The sequence below is a fragment of the Eschrichtius robustus genome, chromosome 11, assembly GCF_028021215.1.
Source record: "Eschrichtius robustus isolate mEscRob2 chromosome 11, mEscRob2.pri, whole genome shotgun sequence".
In the NCBI taxonomy this organism is placed as follows: domain Eukaryota; kingdom Metazoa; phylum Chordata; class Mammalia; order Artiodactyla; family Eschrichtiidae; genus Eschrichtius; species Eschrichtius robustus.
In genome coordinates, this window is record NC_090834.1 from 88,344,062 (window position 1) to 88,367,622 (window position 23,561).

The 23,561-nt window shown below is 36.1% G+C and overlaps 1 protein-coding gene across 2 annotated transcripts in view; it reads left to right on the top strand.

Moving 5' to 3' along the window:
* HIPK3 (homeodomain interacting protein kinase 3) overlaps window positions 1-23,561 on the top strand; it is a 92,649-nt gene that overhangs the window by 53,441 nt on the left and 15,647 nt on the right. For both annotated transcript variants that reach the window (XM_068554195.1, XM_068554196.1), the window contains exon 3: window positions 13,745-13,868. In XM_068554195.1, the coding sequence (XP_068410296.1) occupies window positions 13,745-13,868 (124 nt within the window). The remainder of the gene's footprint in view (window positions 1-13,744; window positions 13,869-23,561) is intronic.

Here is a 23,561-nt window from a genome sequence, read left to right on the forward strand (position 1 = left end):
GGCCTCTCACTGTCGCGGCCTCTCTTGTTGCGGAGCACAGGCTCCAGACGCGCAGGCTCAGTAGTTGTGGCTCACGGGCCTAGTTGCTCCGCGGCATGTGGGATCTTCCCAGACCAGGGCTCGAACCCGTGTGCCCTGCATTGGCAGGAAGATTCTCAACCACTGCACCACCAGGGAAGCCCTATTTTTGAAGTATATATATATATTTACCCCTGGGAATGCTTGGGGAGTTATTTTCCTTCAGCACTTTAAAAGATGTTATAGTCTGGTGTCCATTATTTCTATAGAAAATTGGCTCCTTTGATGATGGTATGTTCTTCTTTCCCTTCTGGGTACATTTAAGGTTTTTTCTTTGGTTTAAGCAGTTGACTATGGTGTGTGTGTGTGTGTGTGAAATTCTGCTTGGCCTTATTTAAATCCCCTCCGTCCCCCGTATTTTATTGTGAAACTTTTCAAACTTAGAAATAATTTGAAAGGATATACAGTGAACATGCATATACTCACCACCTGGATTCTACAATTAAGATTTTGCTATATTGGCTTTATCACAGATATACCTATTTGTCATTCCATCTTTATTTCATGAGGGAATTCAAAGTAAGTTACAGACATCAGTACACTGTACCATTAAGCACTTAGGCATGCCTGTCATAAAATAGCTCAGTATTTATTTATGATTCTTTGTTTGGAAGTACATGTTATATACAGTGAAATGCACAAATCTTAAGCACTATCCCAGTGAGTTTTGACAAATGCACACACCTGTGTAACCCAAATTCCTATCGAGATATAGAACATTACCGTCACCCTAGAAAGTTCCCTCATATCTGTCCCTCCATCTCAGCCCTTTCATTCGTATCTACTGATCTGAGTTTTTTCATGACAAATTAGTTTTTCTGTTCTAGAACTTCATGTCAGTGGAACATACCTTTTGTCTAAGGTTTATGTCTCTCAACATGAGGATTTTGTGATTTGTTGGTATTTTTGCTTGTATCAGTAGATCATTTCTTCTTATTGATGAGTAATTTTTCTGGTACAAGATTTCCAGGTCTACCTTATACTTTTCCCCACTCAGTTCTGGAATCAGCCATTTCTCCAAGGGGCCTTATTAGTTCCTTTTAGTATGGGAATGGTATTTAGAAATCAAGAATTTGTTTTTTTAACAAGTAGATTCCAGGTTTTTTTGCCGAAACTTTCTATCATTTCATTCATTCTCTTGAACTTCTTTTTTTTATCGTTATTTTAAAGTCCCTGTTATTATTTCAATAACTAGGTAACTGTGAGGCTGCCTCTATTGATATTTCCTCCTTTTGTTTCTTTGCATTTGATTATAGTTCCTGTTAGGCTGGTATCTTTTTGTTTGTTTGCTTGTTTGTTTCTTTAGCACTGGACCTTGGGTATTAAGTGTTAGATAGTGTCACTCCTTTGGTATTCCTGCCAAATAGATAACCTGAACCTTCTCGTGAGGAAACATTAACTAAACACAAATTGAGGGAAATTCTACAAAATAACTGGTTTGTATTCTTCAAAATGACAGTATCATGAGAACCATCAGAATGCTGAGGAGCGCGTTCACTGTTTTCTCCTTATATTGTTGTCCACTTTGCGAAATAAGTATGAGGAAGTTACACTATAATTGAGGAAAATTCGCTTTTGGCATTGATTTTGATGATTAAGTTAGGATTCTATGGATGCTGAATTGATATAAAAGGAGAGGATAGGTATCATATCCGAGAGTATCTTTTCGCCTTTAAGGCATTGCATTCTTGTCTAAAATGGAAGATTTGGCTGATTTGAGAATAAAATGTAATTGAGTATACAACCATGTGAAGAATAAATTTTATTTTGGGGGAAAAAAATGTTGTGGAGCTCTTCCAGATAAGGGGAACTAAAGAGACATGAGTCTGGGAGTTATTTATTTTTAAGAATTGTTTATTGTAAAAGAAGGCATTATTGAGACAACTGGCAAAATCTGAATAGTAGTATCACATTAATATTGATTTCCTGGTTTTGACGAATACGCTGTAACTATGTAAGAGGCTCCCCTTGTTTTTAGGAAGTAAACACTGAATGAAGTATTTAAGGGTAAAGGGATACAGCGTCTGCATCTTAACTGTCAAATGATTCATAAAAATCATATTTGTGTGTGTGTATAAAAGAGGATAATACAAATGTGGTAAAATGTTAACATTTGGCAAATCTGTTTAAGGGTGTATAGAATTCTTTTATTAGTTTTGTAACTTTTCTATAAATCTAAAAGTATGTCAACATAAAATGTTATAAGGAAAAAAGTATGAGAAAAGTAGTTATATATTTGCTGAGTTAAGTGAAATTTAAGAATTTCACCTTTAAGAAATGGCATGCTCCAGAGTGCCACCAGGTTGTGTAAGAGATCACTCACTTGGTGAGTGATCTAATCTACCTGCTTGTTAATGCATAGGTATGTGGTCTTATGATTAAATAACGCATTTGCAATAGTTCATAAAATAAAATGATCTATCTACATGGTGTTGAGGAGCTTGGATTTTCACTGAGACTGTGTAGGTTTGTTTATAAGCCCTCCCACTTGCTGAGAGAACTTGGAAAGTTACTTCTGTGCTTTAGTTTCCTCTTGGCTACAGTGGGATAATACAGTACCCACCTCAGAGGATTTTGTTAGAATTTAATGAGATAATGAATATAAAACACTTAGCACAGAATCTGATTCCTCATTAGAGCTCAATAAACATTTTTGTTATTTTCAGTAATTTTGCAGAATTGAGTCATTTACTGCAATTAAATAATTTTTTTTGTCTGATTTAGTTTAAATACACTGTATAGATTATGAATTTCTGTTGGCATCTACTGATGATACATTATGATTTTAAATATATCTCATGGTCAAATAAATTTGAGAAATCCTGTATTGTTTTGTACTTCCCTCCTAATCACCTGTAGAATAAAGATTACAGCATTTGTCTTATTACCTCATAGAATAAAATATTTGAAAGGGTTGTAAAATACAAATGCAATGCAGATGTAAAATATTAATAATATAGTCCATTTATATGATCTGTGATAATTAGACATTGACTTTTCTACATCCAGTAGCATATAAACCAATATATAAAAAACAGACACTTTCAACCTCAGTTGCTGACATGTTTTTCCTTTATTTTCCAGATACTTTTCATATTCCCCTACCAAGCTTCTCTCTCTTGATATATGTTAATAACAATTTCCTCAGTTTTCTCTTCCATAAGATTGAATTTTGAGATCTTGCAACTGTTCTTGGTAGATAAAACATAAAATAAATAGGGCTGTCTGTAAATGAAATAAATTTCTGACTCCTACCTTTACAAAATATTAGCTATTGATCAGTCACAGATGTGCAAATTATTGATGTATACATCTTTTCGGTGTTGGGCTCTAAGCGATACATTTAGCATACTGGTAATGACTATTAAATCTTTGCTATCACCTATCCTCTACCTCTCAGGTTTTACATTTAATAGATTTTGAAGATATTTATTATTACTGCAGTTCTTTGTACTTGGCGCTTTGATCTGGAGGCGCTTTGATCTGGATCATTGTGCAGCATACTTAAAAGATTAAGTGGCCTTGCAATTAGGATATTTTTAATTGTGGTATTTTTAGTCTATGACTCAAGCTACATTTGAATGAGTGTCTATTCTAAGAGCCTGTACTTTGATTACATTTGAACACGTTAATGAATAGTTGCAGTTACAGTCATAAAAGCAATCTGTGCGAATATCCAGTATTCTGTAGCGTTGTTATTGCCTACAGCAACAAGTTTCTTATCATGGTAAACACTCGTGACTTCAAAAAGAAAATATTTCTAGAAGTGATTGATTGGCTCTTTTGAAATTTATTCGCCTTTCTGAGAGTGTTGAAGTTTTGTTGGTTGCTTTAAAAAAGTACCATTCTGCAGGATATTTAAACAAGTGCTGATTAAGCTGGAAGTAAACTCCCTAGTATATTTTAGCAGTCATCCTTCTTTAAAGTTCCAGTTGTACAAATGTTCTTTCATATTTTCATAAATTGTAGTTGCATTATGATTTGGAAGATTCTTGGAGGTATTCCAGTTCCCCTGTTGTACTTAGAGGAGTCTCCTTCGTGATAGCCCCTGCAGACAGTGTAGAGCCTCTCAGGGATACTTCCAGTATTCCTTCTCTCCCAGTGTCAGAGATTCTCAGTAGGAAATTGTTCCTGGTAATAAAAGGAAATAAAAAAATTGAGTTAACACTGATTATGTAGTTTGATGGTAATAATATTAGAAGAAAACACGAAATTCCTGTAAGATTTAGGTGACTGAAAAATTTTAAACATTGGTCTTTTGTTGTATTGTATGAGATGCTTGTTTTAGTAACAAGTATTATGGAAATGTATACTTCTCTCTCCTTTCCAGGTTGATTCCTCAGAGATAATTGCTGATAAAACTTGGGTGTGTATCCTTTGCTAGATTTGCTGTGCTTGTATAAACACATGTTTATTAGTGCCTGCATTTTATAACCACTTTAGGTCTTTGCTGTCTTTTGCTAAGGGCTTTGCCTTGTAAGAATTTATTGAGTGCCTGACGTTATATTTATTAGTAATCACACCTACTGGATGGTCACATCTACTATTGAACTCATTTCCTTATTGCTTTTGTAAAAGGTTGTTGTAGTCATCTTTTGGAACACAGTATCTGCCAAAATAAGAGCCGTATTTTAACTGAGAAGTATCCAGCAGATGTCTGTGTATTTAACATGGAAGATTATTTATGGTTAAGATGAGTAAATGCTTAAAGATCAGGAAAAGGACTTAGTAAAATGTCAACTACAGTTCTTTTAACATAAGTGTATATCTCACATTTCCCGGTTAGTCTAAAAATCAAAGGTGATATGTTGAAAGAGAAAAGAACACATTAATGATAAGTATAGCATCTGAGTGGGAGGACTTCTAGTAAGATAAAAGTCTGATAGTTTTAGTAATCCTAGGAATTATTTATTTTAACACATAGTAGTTAAAGCATGGATCCTGAAGCCATAATACCTGGCTTTAAATCCCAGCTGCTTGTCACACTAGCTGTATGACCCTTAGGCAAGTTGCTTATCCTTGTGTCTGTTTCTTTATCTATTAAAAGGATTGGTATGAATATCAAATGGGTTAATATTTATAAAGTGCTTAGAGCATTGCCTGGTTCATAGTGCTAGGTAACTGCTTGATGTTACTGCTGTTATTATATTTATTTTAAAGGATTTACACAGAATGAAAAGTAGGTTTAAAAAATGGCAGTGAAATACTTTGATTGTCCTAGAAAGCTAAAGACCAGTTAGCCTCAAAAAAGGCACAGAACTATTAGAAAATATAGGTCAGTTAGTATTTTCTTATTCTGTGGAATATAAAACTAGAACATAACTTTAATTGAATTGTTAAAAAATACGTTCGGTGTCAATTTGTAGATTTTCTGTTAGTTTGGCTTTCTGTGTTTCTTTCAGTTACAAGATTTTATAATTGAAATGGTATGATACAGAGAAAGGCTTTTGGAATAAGGCATTTGAAATCTCATTTCCATCACTTTCTGGGTAACTTCGGGTAGTGTATCAGTTATCTGTTGCTGTGTGACAACTCCAAAACTTAATTGCTTCAAAAACGATTTATTATTTCTCATGATTTTGTGGACTGACTGTACTCAGTTGAGGGGTTCTTCTGTTTTACGTGGAACATTTTGTTTACCAGCATTTTTGATCTCGGAACAGAACAACAATGCTGAAATCTGTTTTTAGAACATTTTATTTAAATGAGCTAATGTGTTAAAAGTTATTTCTGTGATGCCTGGCCATTGTTAAAACTCAGGAAATGGTGTTGATTTTTATTTAATAGTCAAAACAATTCAACTGTCCCAAATGTAAAGTGGCTAGCATGTAAAAAAAGTCTCTTGGTCGATACTTGTTTGGCTCATGTGTTTGAGTTAACAAAGTTATTCACAGCAGAACTCTGACAGCTTCCACTGGTTGATCAATTCAGTGAACAAATTAATGAGTGAATGCCTACTATATGCCAGACAATGTTCTCAGTGCTGGGAATATAGCATTGAAAGAATTAAAAGTTCTTTCCCTCATGGGTTTTATATTTAGTGGGGGAGGGGAAAACAGATAATAAGCAAATATATATATCAGTTGGTGGCAAGTGCTATAGAGAACACTAAAGCAGGATAAAGGAGGAGAGGTAAGTATATGTGCTGGTGGGGGCTTACCCTTCTGTTTAAGGTGGTCAGGGAAAGCCTTTCTAATAAGATCTTTGGGCAGAAACACAAAGTAAGAGTGAGGGGATCAAGTCCTGCTGTTCCCTCTGCCTGGAACCTTCTTCTAGATAAATGTAAAGGTTTTGAGGCAGCAACTATGGTTAGAGACAGTAAGGAAGCCAGTGTAGGTGGATGAGAGCAAACAAATGAGATAATGGTGGGAAATACTAGATATAGCTGCGGGCTGAATCACGTATGACCTTGGAGGCCATTGTGAGGAATTTGACTTTACTGTGAGATGGGAAGAAGCTCTTGGGAGGTTTTGAGAAGAGTGATTCGGTCTGACTTGTGTACTAAATGGATCACTCTGGCTGCTAAGTTGAGAGTAGATGGTAGAGGACGGGGCAGAAGCAAGAACAGTTGGGGAGCGTGCAACGAGAGATGCTGGTGGCTTGGACTGGGGTTGTAGCAGTAAAGGTAAAGCAGAATGGTCAAATTCTGGATCTATTTTGCAGATAAAGTCAATGGGATTTGCCGATAAATGCAGGAAGTGAGAGAAAGAGGAGAGTCAAATTTGATTCTCGCACAAATTATGGGCCTGAGAAACTAGGAGGATAGAGTTGTCATTCCTGAGGTGGGGAAGGCTGGAGGAGGAGTGGGTTGGAGGGAATTATGAACATGTTTTGAACATGTTCGGTTTGAGATATCTAGTAGACACTCAGTTAAGAGATGTTGAGTAGACAGTTGGATACCTAACTCTGGAGTTGGGGAGAGAAGTCTGGGTTGGAGATACACATTTGGGTTTTAAGAATAGAGGTGGTATTTAAAACTGTGTGATTGGATGAGATCACCTAAGGGAAATGAATGTAGTTAGAGAAGATAGGCATCCAAAGACTGAGCCTTGGGGCACCCCAGAATTTAAAGGTTGTGGAAATACGATGGAACTGGAAAGGAATCTGAGAAGGGACTGCAGGTGAGGTAAAGAGGAGAGCAGAGTGGTGTCCTGGCAGTCAGTTGCATACTGTTTAAAGCAGGAGAGCACAATCAACTGTGTCAAATGCTGCAAGTCAAATAAATCAAGGATGTGGCAACGCAATGGCTGATGGTGACTTTGACAAGAGCTATTTTGGTGGAATGATGGGGAAATGAAAGCCTGATTAGAGTGAGTTCAAGAAAGGGGCAGAATTGGAGGCAGCTTTTCTTAACAGTGCTTTCAAGAAGGACTGGTGTAAGGGGGCATAGAGAAACGGGTGATGGCTGAAGGAGAGTATATAAACAAAGTTTTTTCTTTTTCTTTTTCTTTTTTTTTTTTTTCAAAATGGGAGATATGGGATATCATTATATATATATATATATATATATATATATATATATGTAGAGAGAAGGAGGGAGAGGGAGAGAGAGGTTGGTGATGAGAGAGAGTGGGAAATTGGTGGAGTGATGTACTTCAGTAAGTGAGCATGGGTGCCTTAGATAGAAGCACTGACAGATGCAAGTGGGCTAGTAGATGTGGTGGCGAGAATGTGGAAGTTTCTTTCAAATCCCCCCCTGCCCCCAGTAAAGTTGGATGCAAGGACAGGAGTCAGGAGTGAGGATGAGGGAGGAGGTGATGGTTTGAGAAGAGAGGAGGTGTGAATTAGGACAGTGGGAGTATGAATAAATTTAGAGAATGTATATAATGTTTTACATTTTACATAGATTCTTTTACTTAGTCCTTTGGATAATTTTCAGAGCATGCTACATCAGTAAAACCCCATTTTAAAAATGAAAATACTAAGGCTCAGGTAAATTACTTGCTATTAGAGGGATTGCTAGGTGTCTGTTGAGTGTTTAAAATCTAGCTCTATTTAGATGATTTGCATTATTTGAAGTCAGTGCTTCCTTACCAGACTCCCAAGATTTGTCCTCCCAGAACATTCTGCAGAGATTTTTAAGTACCACTATAGCAAAACATTCTTATGAATGTTTTTACCCCAGAATTTACCCATGACCTGTGGTTGACCCCCAAATGAGAGATCACATGTTGTGCCATTCCATTTGTATGACATGTCCAGAACAGGCAGATCTAAAGAGACAAAAAAGACAAAAAAGAGACAAAAAAAAGAGAGATCTAAAGTGACAAAGTAGATTTGTGGTAGCCTAGAGATGGAGGAGTTTGGGAGAAATGGGGAGTGACTGGTAATGGATATAGGGTTTCTTTTGATGGTGATGAAAATGTTCTAAAATTGATTGCAGTAATGGTTGCATAATTCTGTGAATATACTAAAAATCATTGATTGTACCATTTGAATGGGTGAATTGTATGGTATGTGAATTATGTCTTAATAAAACTGTTATTATAAGAAATGCCTTCTGCATCACCTACCTCAAGAGAAGACTGTTCTAATTTTATTATATTTATCTTTATTGAGTTTACCATTTATTTACCTTTTCCAAGTTTGTGCTGCATTTCTCTGGTATCTTCTTATTGTCAAAAGCAGAGAGAAGCATGTAGCTATACACTTGTATGTAGAGGAGTATCATCAAGAGAAGCCTGGATAGCTGTACCTTTCATTTTTACTGAGTGACATTTCTGACAGAATCATCAGAATCTGGCCCTTAGTTTTGTCATTTCAGAAATTATTTGATCAGTGTCCTAGACTTGACCAGACCTGGGTTCTGTCACTAGATTCTCCAGAAACTGAAATATATCAGCATTATGCTAGTTGATTAACCTTAATGAGAAACGTTAGGCAGACAAAATAATCAAGTTGGCCTAAGCATTATATTCTCTGTATTTGAAAAAATAAGTTAGGAGTCATATTATGATCACTGTTTTCTTGATGGCCATGAAATCATCACATGAGTTCATAGTTTAATGGCATTTGCAGGGATAACCCAGGGCATCTTTCTCTTATAAGAATATAATTGTTCCTAGAACTTGACATATTGAGTTCCTGAACTGAGACATCCCTTTTCCTAACACGGCTGGGTTTCTCTGCCAGTAATTGAATTTTCAGCTTAAAAAAGTAAATAAAAATGAAATAAAGTAATGCCATTAATAGTTATCTTCTTTTCTGAGTGACGGTATTTCACTGTGTTCTTAATTGAACCATCTACTGCTAACATTCTTTTTGAGTTCTCTAGCAAAAGACCCACAAACCATTCAGAGTTCAGTTTACCCACTTAAAAAAATTTTTTTTTAGCTTCCCCACTTTACCTGTATGTTATATCAGTGTTTCAAGGTTTTAGAAAAGTAAAAAAGGATTTGGTCTTAATGAATATTGATAAATTTTATTAAAGTCGTATAGCAAAAAAAGGAAACATGGCATTTTATATGTAGATTGCCTTTGTTACCATACAACCTAAATTTTTGAGTTGGTTTGTGGATTTGATACTTGCCTTCTAATTGTGAGTTATTATTTATAGAGTGGTGAACAACAGGTTTAGTTATACTCTCGGTCCAGTGGACATGTTTAATGTGTGCCTGTCTACAAAAGTACAAATGATATCTGTTCCCTGCTATATCCTTAGCACCACCACATTATAGGTGCTCAGAGGGGAGTTAAGTTAGATGAGAAAAGAAGTAGAAGAATTTCCTTTAGGTGTAGAACAAAAGATTTATTTTTAAGAGTGGTCCATAAATCAGAATTTCTGCTGTGGTCATTTATATACAAAAGTATATTTAGCCCAGAGGAATAATTCGAGAGCCAATTAAGATACAACCAGAAAACTAAGCATTATTCATTACTGACAGATGGATATATTATTCTTTAGTGCATAATTTGATTTTAAAAGTTTATTGTATTGTAAGACTGGCCAGCAGAGCTCTGACAGCTCTGGCAGTTTTCATCTAGACTGTAAATGCTTAACGGTATTGCTTTCCCACCTTTTTACACGTGATGATACGTATAGAAAATATAACGTTTTATGGCCACGGTAAAGTGGAGAGAATTTAGGCACATTTGACTCAGACTTGGTAAAGAAATTTATTACATTTTCTTTATGATATGTAGTATTATAAAATAAAATACAAAAGCTTTTGGGAAGATAGTTGTGGCAGCCTTGGAATTGTGCCATTCGGATCCACTTCAAGAGAACCTCTTGTGAAGAGCGGTTAACTGACAGCCTCCAGCTGTTGTGCCTTTAGGTAATGCATCAGTACTCAGAGAGGCCCCTTTGCTGCTGGGCTGCTCTCAGCCAGTGACCAAACACAGTGGGGGTCCTAGAGCTGCGCTGTTCTAGTTTGTTGGGGAACTAGCCTAGCAGATAATTTTTGCCTGGGGACTCCCCATTGACCCTGCCAAGATTTTCTCTTAACAGCACTGCTGTTGGAGGTTCTTTCCACCCAATTCTTCCTTTGCACCTCTTTCACAGGTGTCAGAACTGCTCAAGGTCTGAGGCTCTCTTCACCTATTCCTTCTTCCTCTCCCTGTGTATCTTTCAGAGACATTTTCCCCAAGAAATTTCTTGCACATCTTATCTGCTTCTCAGAGGATTTAAACTGATGCAATAATACATAATGAATTTGTATAAAACTTGCAGTTAAAATTCTTTCATTTTTTAAAATGAGAAAGTTGAGTTTGCTTCCATAAATACAACTTTTGAATCTTAGATTTGTATTTGAAGTGGTTTTATACAATTCCTAGTCAAGAGTTTGAAAAGATAACTCTATATTCTTGTCACTGTCAACTAGAAACTTGGCTCATTCATTAAATGGTAACAAATGGCAGAAGGAATTCATCACTCTTTGTCTAGTTGACAGAAACTCTTCTTAATTGTTAACCAGATTTCAAATAATTTTGGTCTCTTTAAGTTGAATATCCTAGATACTATCATTTTGTTAATTTTCTTTCATTACCAAATGCAGTGTTGAAGTTTTCTACAGTAGCCAATTTCAAGTCCCATGAATTTTTTATATTAATTATTTCAAAATAATCATAAAGCTCTTATACGCAGCTATAGCTCAGTCTTATTAATAAGTCTTGAGGATTCCAATTAGTACATGATTAAGTATCACTAGTGAATCTCATTTACTCCATACTTTTGAAACAGGCTGCCTTTTGCTTTGAACCTTTTAAAGTACAGATTAGTATATACCCTTTATAAACTCTTGTGTCCATTTCTCTTTCTTTCTGCCTAGACTTCTATTCTTTGAGGCCTAGTTCAAACCCACATTTCACACTGATGCTTTCTTTCCTTTGTGTGAATCAACCTGTGTTGGCATGACTTATCCGAGAAATGTTTACTGAGTGCATATTCTCTGCTACGTTCTGCGTATAAAATAGTGAACAAAAAAGGATAATATCTCTATATTGTGAATATGTAAGATTGATAATATAGTGTAACCTATTTTTTTATCTTTCTACAATACAGTTTAGCATTTGATTATAGCTGAATATAACTCATGTTTGTACATCTACACACTTACTGAGTTAAGTATTTCGTCAAAAGAATGAAGACCTTTTATAACTATGTTTTAAGGTTCTTTTATGCCTCGTAACATCTCCCCATGACACTTACTTGTTTTTCACAAGTACTTGTGCATTAAGAGTCTACTGAATCTTAAGTATTAGTTATAGCAGAGGTGTTTAGGAGTAGAGAGTCACTGGACAGATCTCAAATCTATGGTAGAAGACAATTTGTTTATTATCCTTTGAACTTATTCTGATCAGAAGAGTTGAAGGGAGGAGATGGAATAGTTTTTCCATTGGGTTTAACTACTTGAGTCTAGTGCTTTGGTTCTCAACTTTGGCCATGTGTTGGAATCACCTGGGGAGCTTTGAAAACTACTGATGCCTACCTCCCATCCCCAGAGTTTCTGATTTAATTGGTATGGGGTGTGGCCAGGACAAAGGGATTGTAATGTGCAGCCAAGATTGAGAACCACCGCATTAGGAGATAGTGACAATCAGCACTCTCAGTTAAAAAAAATTAGCAGAAGGCTTATTTTTTTTAACTGTATAAAATATACACTGAGAGATCCTGGGAACAGTGCCATCCCAATAGTAATGAGGACCCATAGCTCATTGAGGGAGTTCCGACTGGTCAAGTCTGGGAAAATTAGAGCATCAAAATAAGTAATTATAGTAATGGATTATAACCCATTGAATAAAATAGGAATCCATTATACTTACGTAGGTAAATAAATGAATAAATTGAAATTGGATTATTTGTACAGTCTCAAATTGAAACTCCACAAAATACTTCATTACAGAGGGGAAAGGAGAAACTTGATAGTGGAGAAATCTAGCAGATACCATGTTAAGTAGTCAAAGTGAATATTATCAGTAGTGGAGCAAATCAAAATTTTGTACCACCTGATAGCATATAATGAGAAAAAAACCCCATCACTTTTTAAACATTTCTCCCAAAGATCTATAACCCTCATCTAATTACAAGAAAACATCAGAGAGACCCATACTGAGGGACATTCAACAAATAACTGGCCTGTAATATCTTATGCCAGGGTCATAGCAATCAAGGAAAGACTTGAGGGACTATTCCATATTGCAAAAGACTGAAAGAGATATGACAGCTAAATGCAGTGCATGATTCAGAATTGGATTCTTTTTCGTAAAGGACGTTATCAGTGTAATTGGCCAAACTCGCAGTCCAAGGCTTAGATGGTGGAGATGTATCAGTATTTGTTTCCTGATTTTGATGATTGTATTGTGATTATGTAGGAGAATATTCTTGTTTGTAGGAAATACGAAGCATGCCATTATTTGGCAAATTACTCTCAAGTGGGTTAGGAGAAAGTATTTATTGTACTGTTCTTATAACTCCTCTGTAAGTTTGAGACTGTGCAGGATAACTATGATTGTATGACTTTGGATTTAGAGAACTCTTAGAATGTTAATTTTCTTATGGAAAAGTCATGTGAAGTAGCAAGATAATTTACCAGGGAATTGTATCTTTCATGAAATAATTTTCCAAATAATCAAAGCTCTTCAAGTGCTAAAATGCTTTTTTAACTGTTTTGATGTATCCAGTACTTTTCTGCCTTTTAAGGCTGAATATATTGAACTTGGTCTTATCTGTTTTGGATAACAAATAGCCCAGTTTTTATTATTATCTTCTGAAGTAATACCCACGTCTAGATCCATGGTTAGCCTTTGGGGTTTTGTTTTGTTTGGTTTGGGTCTTATATTCCGGTGTCTGGCTTTAAGTTCTGTTGGTGTCATGGTGCATGTATTTTTAATTTGTCAGTTCTCTTTCTAGTGTGTTATTTCTAATCTCCTGTAGTCTCAAAAACAAGATCTATGCTTTTCCTTTTTTTACTGTCATGTTAGTAAAACTCGGATTAAGTATAGATATTTTATCATAGCAATGTTGTACTCATAGCACCCCTTGAAGTTTAATTCAGGATTATGGCTAGGTTTCAACAAGTTCTGAAAAATGAAGACTTACTATAAATAGTAGATGATTTCGCTCTCATTTTACAAACTTCTCTTAGAATATCAGATGAATCGGATAATTTTAAAAGAAAACTGCTCTGATTGATTGATTGATTATTATTATTTTTTTAAATTTCAGAGCTCCAGAGATTATATTGGGGTTGCCATTTTGTGAAGCCATAGACATGTGGTCACTGGGATGCGTGATTGCAGAATTATTCCTTGGATGGCCTCTCTACCCAGGAGCCTTGGAGTATGACCAGGTAATAGAACTGTCGTGATAACCCAGTAGAATTGGTAGAATGTAAAGAAAAATAATAGACTTACAGGAATGCATTTTCCCAGGTATACAATACATGTGAGACTCTTTTTAGAATAAATTGGCAAAACCTGGGATCTAACGGAATTTAAATTCAGGATCTCAAAACAGAACTTGATTTTTAAAGTGTTTTCATAAACAAGGGTATAATCCACAGGCCTGAAAACCTTTTGGGAGAATTTTTTTGGTACCATTTTTATATTATAGATATATAAAGGGCTGGACTGTGTCCATTTAAATGATAGTGCTTTGCTTGGGTGACAGACATCACTTGGGTGATGACGGCTGAAATGTCCGCCTGTCCCAAGGAATAAAAGTCATCATAGCTGCTGGTCTTGAACCAACGACCTTTACTGGTGGTCTTAAGTACCTCAGTCACCCTAACCTTCTTTAGTATTTTTAGCTGTTTTTGGTGGTGCTAAAAGTCTAGCTTAACATTATTGAAATGACTCTCAGTAGAATCCAGCAAATCACCTCATTACACACTTTTCATGGTAGTTTTCAGGTGTGTTCATTAGTCTCTCTAAGCTACTAGACAATGTTGTTTGCTATTTACTTGGTTTTTAATATCAAGATTCTTTTTTGGGTAATTGTTACCTTCTTCACTATTATTTGAAAGTTTCATAGCATCTCCCTTATTAGAGAGATATATACTCAACTCATATTTTAGTAGAAAATGTTAGTCAGAATTAACAGTGGTTACATATATTTTGTCTGGCTTGTATTTTTATTTAAATGATATACTATTTAACTTTTAAACATGAAAAAAATAGAAAACAGAACATTTTAAAGCACACATAACTTGTAGCAAAATGCCTGATTTTAGCTTTCTATATAAAAGGGGATATGAGAGGTAGTTAATTTAGTGACTTAAATGTTGCTGAGATGACCCTAAAAGTCATTTAATATTAATTATTAGGTTAGATGTTATCATTAACTTTAATCTTATCCTCTTCCAATGACTTTCTACCCATAAAATTTCTTTTAGGCCAGGTTTTTTTTAAATATTCTCTACTTTCCCCCTCCATGTTCAGCATACCTCTTAAAAGACCACTTCCATAAAAATTTCCGTACATTCTAGCTTCCTTCATCTTTTTACCCAATCATTAACTTCGATGCAGGTGCCAAACTGTTACTAGTTTTGAAAGAGTTAGTGATCTAGTTGGAGAGTCCCATAATCCCTTAGCTGCTGAAGTACTGAGGTACCTGTCAAATTCTAGAAATATACCTTTGGCTTTGTGGACCACAATTTATGACATACATAGTACTCTGGAGCAGGACACCATCTAGTGGCAATATAAAGGTCAGTTTGCTATTGTACTCTGGATTTGGACTTTACAGTTATAGTGTTGGACAACTAATGTTGATACTGAAAAGGACCCTACAGATTATCTAGTTACTACCCCTTCACATTTATAAAGGAGAAAACTGAGGCCTGGAAAAATGAAATGACTTGTCAAACGTTACAATGGTAATTTAACACAAAGTCCTGACCAAAGCTCAGTTTTTCTAAAATCTATAACAGATTTTTTTTTTTAAACTGGGAGGTGTTATCTGATCCAGATCAACAATATTTTCAGAATGTATATTACTTTAATTCCAAAAGGGTACAGTAATTGAAAAAAGTTATTAGCATACAGCATAAATAGCCACACAGTTATCAATTCAGTGTTTTAAAAGGTATTTTCCAAGATATATGAATGCAAACGAATAGGAGTGATGTGTTTTTTGGTTCCAGTCTTGGACTTCATACTCATTTTCAAATATGATGCTTGCTGTATAGGTTTTGATAAATGTCTGTTTTCAAGATAAGGGCTATCCCTTTATTCCTAATTTTAAGGTTTTTTTAAAATCCTAAATTGGTTCTGGACTCTGAAATGCTTTTGTGCATCTATTAAAATATTCACGAGTGGGGTTTTTTGGGGTTGTTTTTTTACTTTAGTCTATTTATGTGGTTGAATTTCATAAAATTTCCTCAACTCCCTGGATTATGATCAACTAATTAGGATGTGAAAGGGCATGCCTCTGTCTGTTATCTGTTTCCTATTCTGGGCATCAGCTGCCATGATATACTTGGATACCCAATTGGGGTGTTGTTGCTATTTTATTTTTTTAACTTATTTTTTGCCTTACAGTGGCAGTACAGTGGGCAATAGTAGTAACGTTACTAATTAATACTTATCGAGCTCTTTTGTGTGCCTGGAACTGTCAACACTTTAACTCATTTAATGTTCACAACAACCCTATGAAGTTTTATAGATGAGAAAGCTGAGGTGTGGGGAAGTTTAATAAGCTTGCCCAATAGTCTAACACGGGCAGTCTGAATTTAGAAGCTATGCTATTAGCAGTAGACCACCTCTACACTACTTCATGGATAATGATACTTTCAAGACACTAAAAGAGTCCAGCTGAACCCTGCCCTAGTCTGCCCTAGCTCCCTGGCACTGGCCCTCTTCCAGACTCCACCTCTACCCTACTACCACTGTCAATCTGCTATTGCTTGAAGAGGGTTTTCACAGTCTGTATATTAGTTATTCAGATTCATCAACCTCCATTGTTATTCTGCCTCCAAATTTGAGTTCTAGGGAAGGAGCCAGCAGCCTATGCTAGTTTATCGTTTTGTCCTGTGATAACTTTTTATTTTTAATCAGTCATCAATTTTATACACATCAGTGTATACATGTCAATCCCAATTGCCCAATTCAGCACATCCCCACCCCACCGCGGCTTTCCCCCCTTGGTGTCCATACGTTTGTTCTCTACATCTGTGTCTCTATTTCTGCCCTGCAAACCGGTTCATCTGTACCATTTTTCTAAGTTACACATACATGCGTTAATATACGATATTTGTTTTTCTCTTTCTGACTTACTTCACTCTGTATGACAGTCTCTAGATCCATCCACGTCTCAACAAATGACTCAATTTCATTCCTTTTTATGGCTGAGTAATACTCCATTGTATATATGTACCACATCTTCTTTATCCATTCGTCTGTTGATGGGCATTTAGGTTGCTTCCAGGACCTGGCTATTGTAAATAGTGCTGCAGTGAACATTGGGGTGCATGTGTCTTTTTGAATTACGGTTTTCTCTGGGTATATGCCCAGTAGTGGGATTGCTGGATCATATGGTAATTCTATTTTTAGTTTTTTAAGGAACCTCCATATTGTTCTCCATAGTGGCTGTATCAATTTACATTCCCACCAACAGTGCAAGAGGGTTCCCTTTTCTCCACACCCTCTCCAGCATTTGTTGTTTGTAGATTTTCTGATGATGCCCATTCTAACTGGTGTGAGGTGATACCTCATTGTAGTTTTGATTTGCATTTCTCTAATGATAAGTGATGTTGAGTGTCCTTTCATGTGTCTGATGGCAATCTGTATATCTTCTTTGGAGAAATTTCTATTTAGGTCTTCTGCCCAGTTTTGGATTGGGTTGTTTGTTTTTTTGATATTGAGCTGCATGAGCTGCTTGTAAATTTTGCAGATTAATCCTTTGTCAGTTGCTTCATTTGCAAATATTTTCTCCCATTCTGAGGGTTGTCTTTTCGTCTTGTTTATGGTTTCCTTTGCTGTGCAAAAGCTTTGAAGTTTCATTAGGTCCCATTTGTTTATTTTTGTTTTTATTTCCATTACTCTAGGAGGTGGATCAAAAAAGGTCTTGCTGTGATTTATGTCAAAGAGTGTTCTTCCTATGTTTTCCTCTAAGAGTTTTATAGTGTCCGATCTTACATTTAGTTCTCGAATCCATTTTGAGTTTATTTTTGTGTATGGTGTTAGGGAGTATTCTAATTTCATTCTTTTACATGTAGCTGTCCAGTTTTCCCAGCACCACTTATTGAAGAAACTGTCTTTTCTCCATTGTATATCTTTGCCTCCTTTGTCATAGATTAGTTGACCATAGGTGCGTGCGTTTATCTCTGGGCTTTCGATCTTGTTCCATTGATCTATGTTTCTGTTTTTGTGCCAGTACCATATTGTCTTGATTACCATAGCTTTGTAGCATAGTCTGAAGTCAGGGAATCTTGATTCCTCCAGCTCCGTTTTTTTCCCCTCAAAACTGCTTTGGCTATTCGGGGTCTTTTGTGTCTCCATACAAATTTTAAGATGATTTGTTCAAGTTCCGTAAAAAATGCCATTGGTAATTTGATAGGGATTGCATTGAATCTGTAGATTGCTTTGGGTAGTATAGTCATTTTCACAATATTGATTCTTCCAGTCCAAGAACATCCATATGTTGGTATCATCTTTAATTTCTTTCATCAGTGTCTTATAGTTTTCTGCATACAGGTCTTTTGTCTCCCTAGGTAGGTTTATTTCTAGGTATTTTATTCTTTTTGTTGCAATGGTAAATGGGAGTGTTTCCATAATTTCTCTTTCAGATTTTTCATCATTAGTGTATAGGAATGCAAGAGATTTCTGTGCATTAATTTTGTGTCCTGCAACTTTACCAAATTCATTGATTAGCTCTAGTAGTTTTCTGGTGGCATTTTTAGGATTCTCTATGTATAGTATCATGTCATCTGCAAACAGTGACAGTTTTACTTCTTCTTTTCCAATTTGTATTCCTTTTATTTCTTTTTCTTCTCTGATTGCCGTGGCTAGGACTTCCAGAACTATGTTGAATAATAGTGGTGAGAGTGGACATCCTTGTCTCGTTGCTGATCTTAGAGGAAATGCTTTCAGTTTTTCACCATTGAGAATGATGTTTGCTGTGGGTTTGTCATATATGGCCTTTATTATGTTGAGGTAGGTTCCCTCTATGCCCACTTTCTGGAGAGTTTTTATCATAAATGGGTGTTGAATTTTGTCAAAGGCTTTTTCTGCATCTATTGAGATGATCATACGGTTTTTATTCTTCAATTTGTTAATATGGTGTATCCCATTGATTGATTTGCGTATACTGAAGAATCCTTGCATTCCTGGGATAAATCCCACTTGATTGTGGTGTATGATCCTTTTAATGTGTTGTTGGATTCTGTTTGCTAGTATTTTGTTGAGGATTTTTGCATCTATATTCATCAGTGATATTGGTCTGTAATTTTCTTTTTTTGTAGTATCTTTGTCTGGTTTTGGTATCAGGGTGATGGTGGCCTCATAGAATGAGTTTGGGAGTGTTCCTTCCTCTGCAGTTTTTTGGAAGAGTTTGAGAAGGATGGGTGTTAGCTCTTCTCTAAACGTTTGATAGAATTCACCTATAAAGCCATCTGGTCCTGGACTTTTGTTTGTTGGAAGATTTTTAATCACAGTTTCAATTTCATTACTTGTGATTGGTCTGTTCATATTTTCTGTTTCTTCCTGGTTCCGTCTTGGAAGGTTATACCTTTCTAAGAATTTCTCCATTTCTTCCAGGTTGTCCATTTTATTGGCATAGAGTTGCTTGTAGTAGTCTCTTAGGATGCTTTGTATTTCTGCGGTGTCTGTTGTAACTTCTCCTTTTTCATTTCTAATTTTATTGATTTGAGTCTTCTCCCTCTTTTTCTTGATGAGTCTGGCTAATGGCTTATCAATTTTGTTTATTTTCTCAAAGAACCAGCTTTTAGTTTTATTGATCTTTGCTATTGTTTTCTTTGTTTCTATTTCATTTATTTCCGCTCTGATCTTTATGATTTCTTTCCTTCTGCTAACTTTGGGTTTTGTTTGTTCTTCTTTCTCTTGTTCCTTCAGGTGTAAGGTTAGATTGTTTACTTGAGATTTTTCTTGTTTCTTGAGGTAGGCTTGTATAGCTATAAACTTCCCTCTTAGAACTGCTTTTGCTGCATCCCATAGGTTTTGGATCGTTGTGTTTTCATTGTAATTTTTCTCTAGTTATTTTTTTATTTCCTCTTTGATTTCTTCAGTGATCTCTTGGTTATTTAGTAACGTATTGTTTAGCCTCCATGTGTTTGTGTTTTTTACGTATTTTTCCCTGTAATTCATTTCTAATCTCATAGCATTGTGGTCAGAAAAGATGCTTGATATGATTTCAACTTTCTTAAATTTACTGAGGCTTGATTTGTGACCCAAGATGTGATCTATCCTGGAGAATGTTCTGTGCGCACTTGAGAAGAAAGTGTAATCTGCTGTTTTTGGATGGAATGTCCTATAAATATCAATTAAATCTACTGTCTCATTAGTGCTATATGTATTTGATTTGACTTATATTTGCTGGGAAATATCAGTAACATTCTAGGAAATAAAATAATATTTTTATGGATGAATGGACAGTATTTACTTGGTAAATGTTGATTGCTCTTGAAAAATGTTTGTTAGAGTTTAGGTAGAATCTTATCCAGAACAGCTGAAAGCCTGAATTTATATTCAAATTTTATTATACTTGGTAATATCAAATTATATCTTATGTAAGAAGAATAAAGCTCACTCCAGGGGTGGGGGTGGGAATCTTCAAAGAATTCTATTTTGTCAAGCTATTCAGGTCTCAAAGAGACCTTCTCAAGTTGACTCAAGGAAGAGTTCATTTATTTATGTGTGGACTGTCCAAAAATCCAAGAATGAGCTTTATTATGACTCGATTTTGTGAAGTCTGGAGTTGAAGGTGCTTTTAGATTCAAGGCAACACTTAGAGAAATTAATAGGCTTTGGTAGAATTTCACTCTGGGGCTCGATCTTAAGTGTAACCTAGCTGCTCTTTAAGTGCTTTTATCTGTTCTGATTCTAACTTGCTACTCAGAATTTCTGCTCATTCTTAACTCTGGTTATGTTAACATGGTCATCAAACTCTAGCTCTGCCTTATAACTCTTCAGCTCATCCTCCAACAGTATCTGGAATTTCTTAGTTTGCGTTTCCGACACTGTAAATCTGATTTGCTTAGCTTAATTCTAGTTGAGTTCACAAGGCAAATTTATGAATTAATTGCTTCTAGGTCAGGTCTGCACCCTTCATCCACTGGAGACAGGAGGGGCATACAGATGGACCAAGTTCTTTTCAAATGACTGGCAGGCATTACGACCAAAAATAAACTTGGCAGGTTCATTTGCTGTTTTGTATTTTCAGTGCCATCTCAACTTCTTAGGTATATTAATTGCTCTATTGTATTCTCTTAGCACTTTGTTTTCTTCTTTATAATGGCATTTCCTAGTTTAATTGCAGATTATGTGCTTAAATATTTATTCTACTGAATTTTTTGAATAAATTTTGAAGATTGGCAACATATTTTATTGTTCTGCATAGCTTTAGCATCTGACACATAATAAATGCCCTGTGTATGTTTGTTGAAATTGAATTGTTGAGCACCTTTCTTACCATCTGTGATACTCTGATGCAACATCGAGGTACTAAGCTCTTAGTACTTTTCATTTTCTGTTTCCATAAAACAGGGAACTCAGGCACTTGGGGGATGTGGGGTGAGCGGGAGGTACTGCACTTTAATGTAATGAAACTAATTTGTAAGGTGGAGATCATTTCATGTAAAATTGGGGATACAAATATGCATGAACATAGACTCTGTTGTTAGGAGGGGCATAGTCTAGCAGGGAAGACTGACATGTAAAAATAATTGTAATGTAGTGTTATAAATGCAGTAAAATTGTTATGTTCTAGGTGTGATGGTAGCACAGAGGAAGGTGATTGCCTCTGTTTTGGATGGTTAGGCCTAGCTTTACAGAGGAGAAGTTCTTGAATTGAGTCTTGAAGGAGGAACAGTAAAATTTGCCACATGGATTTGGTGAAGTGGCAGGGAGGGGAGTAAGGAGGGAGAGGAACAGGGATGTTGATAAGTAGGGGTTAGAGAGCAATCTAGGAAAGAGAAACTAACCCATGCAAGGTTTAGCAGGTGCTAGAGGGGGCTGGAGTACAGGAGCGTGTAAAGAGCCCGGAAGAGATAAAGCTGGAGGGCCTGTGTGCCATGTTTAGAGATTTGGAATCCATCCTGTAGGCAGTAAAGTAATTTTATACAGTGGAGTAATAATCAGATTTGCATTTTATTAAAATGGCTGTTAGCAATTTCTTGTTCTTAGCAATGTGAATAATGAATTGGGAGTGAGTGGATGGGGTCATTAGGGAGGCAGGTAGACTAATTAGGAGGCTTGTGAGATTGTATAACTCAGAATTGAAGAAGACCTGAAAGAGGAATGGAGAGGAGAGACAGTTATGAAAAATACTAATGAGGTAAAATTGTTACGGTTTTGGATGTTGGGTGATGAGGGCGAGGTAATTGTTGGGCATAAATTTCAGGTTTCTGATTCGGGTGGTTGGTGGTGGTCTCCAAAGGGGGAAATACATGAGGATTAACAGGTTTAAGGAAAATCAGTTTAGAATATGTTCACTTCGAGGTACCTAAAGGCCTGCCAGATGGAGAGTATCAGCAAGCAGTTGGATCTACAGCTCCAGAGCTAGAGATAAATATTTAGACATAGAATTAGAGATAAAACTATGGGCACGTGGGGCTTGTAGAGGGAAAGAAGATAGATAAAACTCTAGAATGCAATGCCATATAACAAATGGAGGAAGGCAATTAAAGAGTGCGAAGAAGTAGGAAGAGAAATAGAAAAGAATGATGTGGAAAAGAAAGGAACAGAGTTTTCAAGTTATTCACTTGAAAATAGCCAATAGCGTTGAAGTAAGATAAGGATTAATATGGGACTATTAAATGTGTCAGTTAATAACAGGACAGTATCATTTCGTGAGAGTAATAGTAAAATTCCAGTTGTTGTGTGTTGAGGTTAGAATGGAAAGTAAAATATAGACCACTATTTTAAGGCTTTTAACTGAATGAGAAAAGTGTTTTAAATAGTTAAGGGAGTTTTTTGGGTTTTTTTGTTGTTTTTAGGCTGGAAGATATTAAACATTTTTGTAGATAGAGGGCAAAAATCTCATACAGAGGAAGAAATACAAGATGCAGGAGAGGATGGACTAGTTGTACTTGAAGTTTAAAAAAAGAATCCTGTGTTCTCAAACACAATTTCAAGGGGTTAAGCCTCTGTTTATTCCCTGTGCTGCCCAGTTGTTGATCTGGGGAACAGATATTTGAGGGCCAACTATGTACCAGACACTGTCATGGGTGTACGTGTAAGAAAACAAAACAAAGTTCTTCCCTTCATGAAACTTAGATTCTACTGCAGAATGGGGTAAGAAAATACAAAGTAAATGTACAGAATATCAGATGATAAAAAGCACAGTAGAGAAAAATACAACAGAATAAGTAGAGATAGGGGTACTGAGCAGGGGAGAGCTTGTTCGTATTTATTAGTGGGGCATGAAAGGCCTCATGAATAAGGTAACATTTGAGCTGAGAGCTGAAGGAAGTGAAGCACTAGCCATACAGATGTCTGGGGGAACAGTGTTCAAACAGAAGGATGTTGAGTTCAGAGACCCTGAGGCTGGAGCTTTTCAATGTCCTCCTGAGAGAGCTCATCTACACCTGTGTCCTCCTCTACTGACTCAAGCACACATATGCTAGTGACATAGACGCATCCCCTCCAATGCTCCTATAACCCTAATTCACCACGTCAGCTTGTCACTAAGTCAAGTAACTTGTCAGTTGCCTGTGTAGATTTCTCCAGTTTCTCCGGTGGTTTCCCAGTATTACCTCTCGGAGTAAAATCCAGACTTCTTAACCTACTGATAAAGCCCTTTGCCTGCTAGATCAATTTCGTCTCTTGCCATTTCTCCCTTAGTGAACTTCAGTCTCTGAATGTGT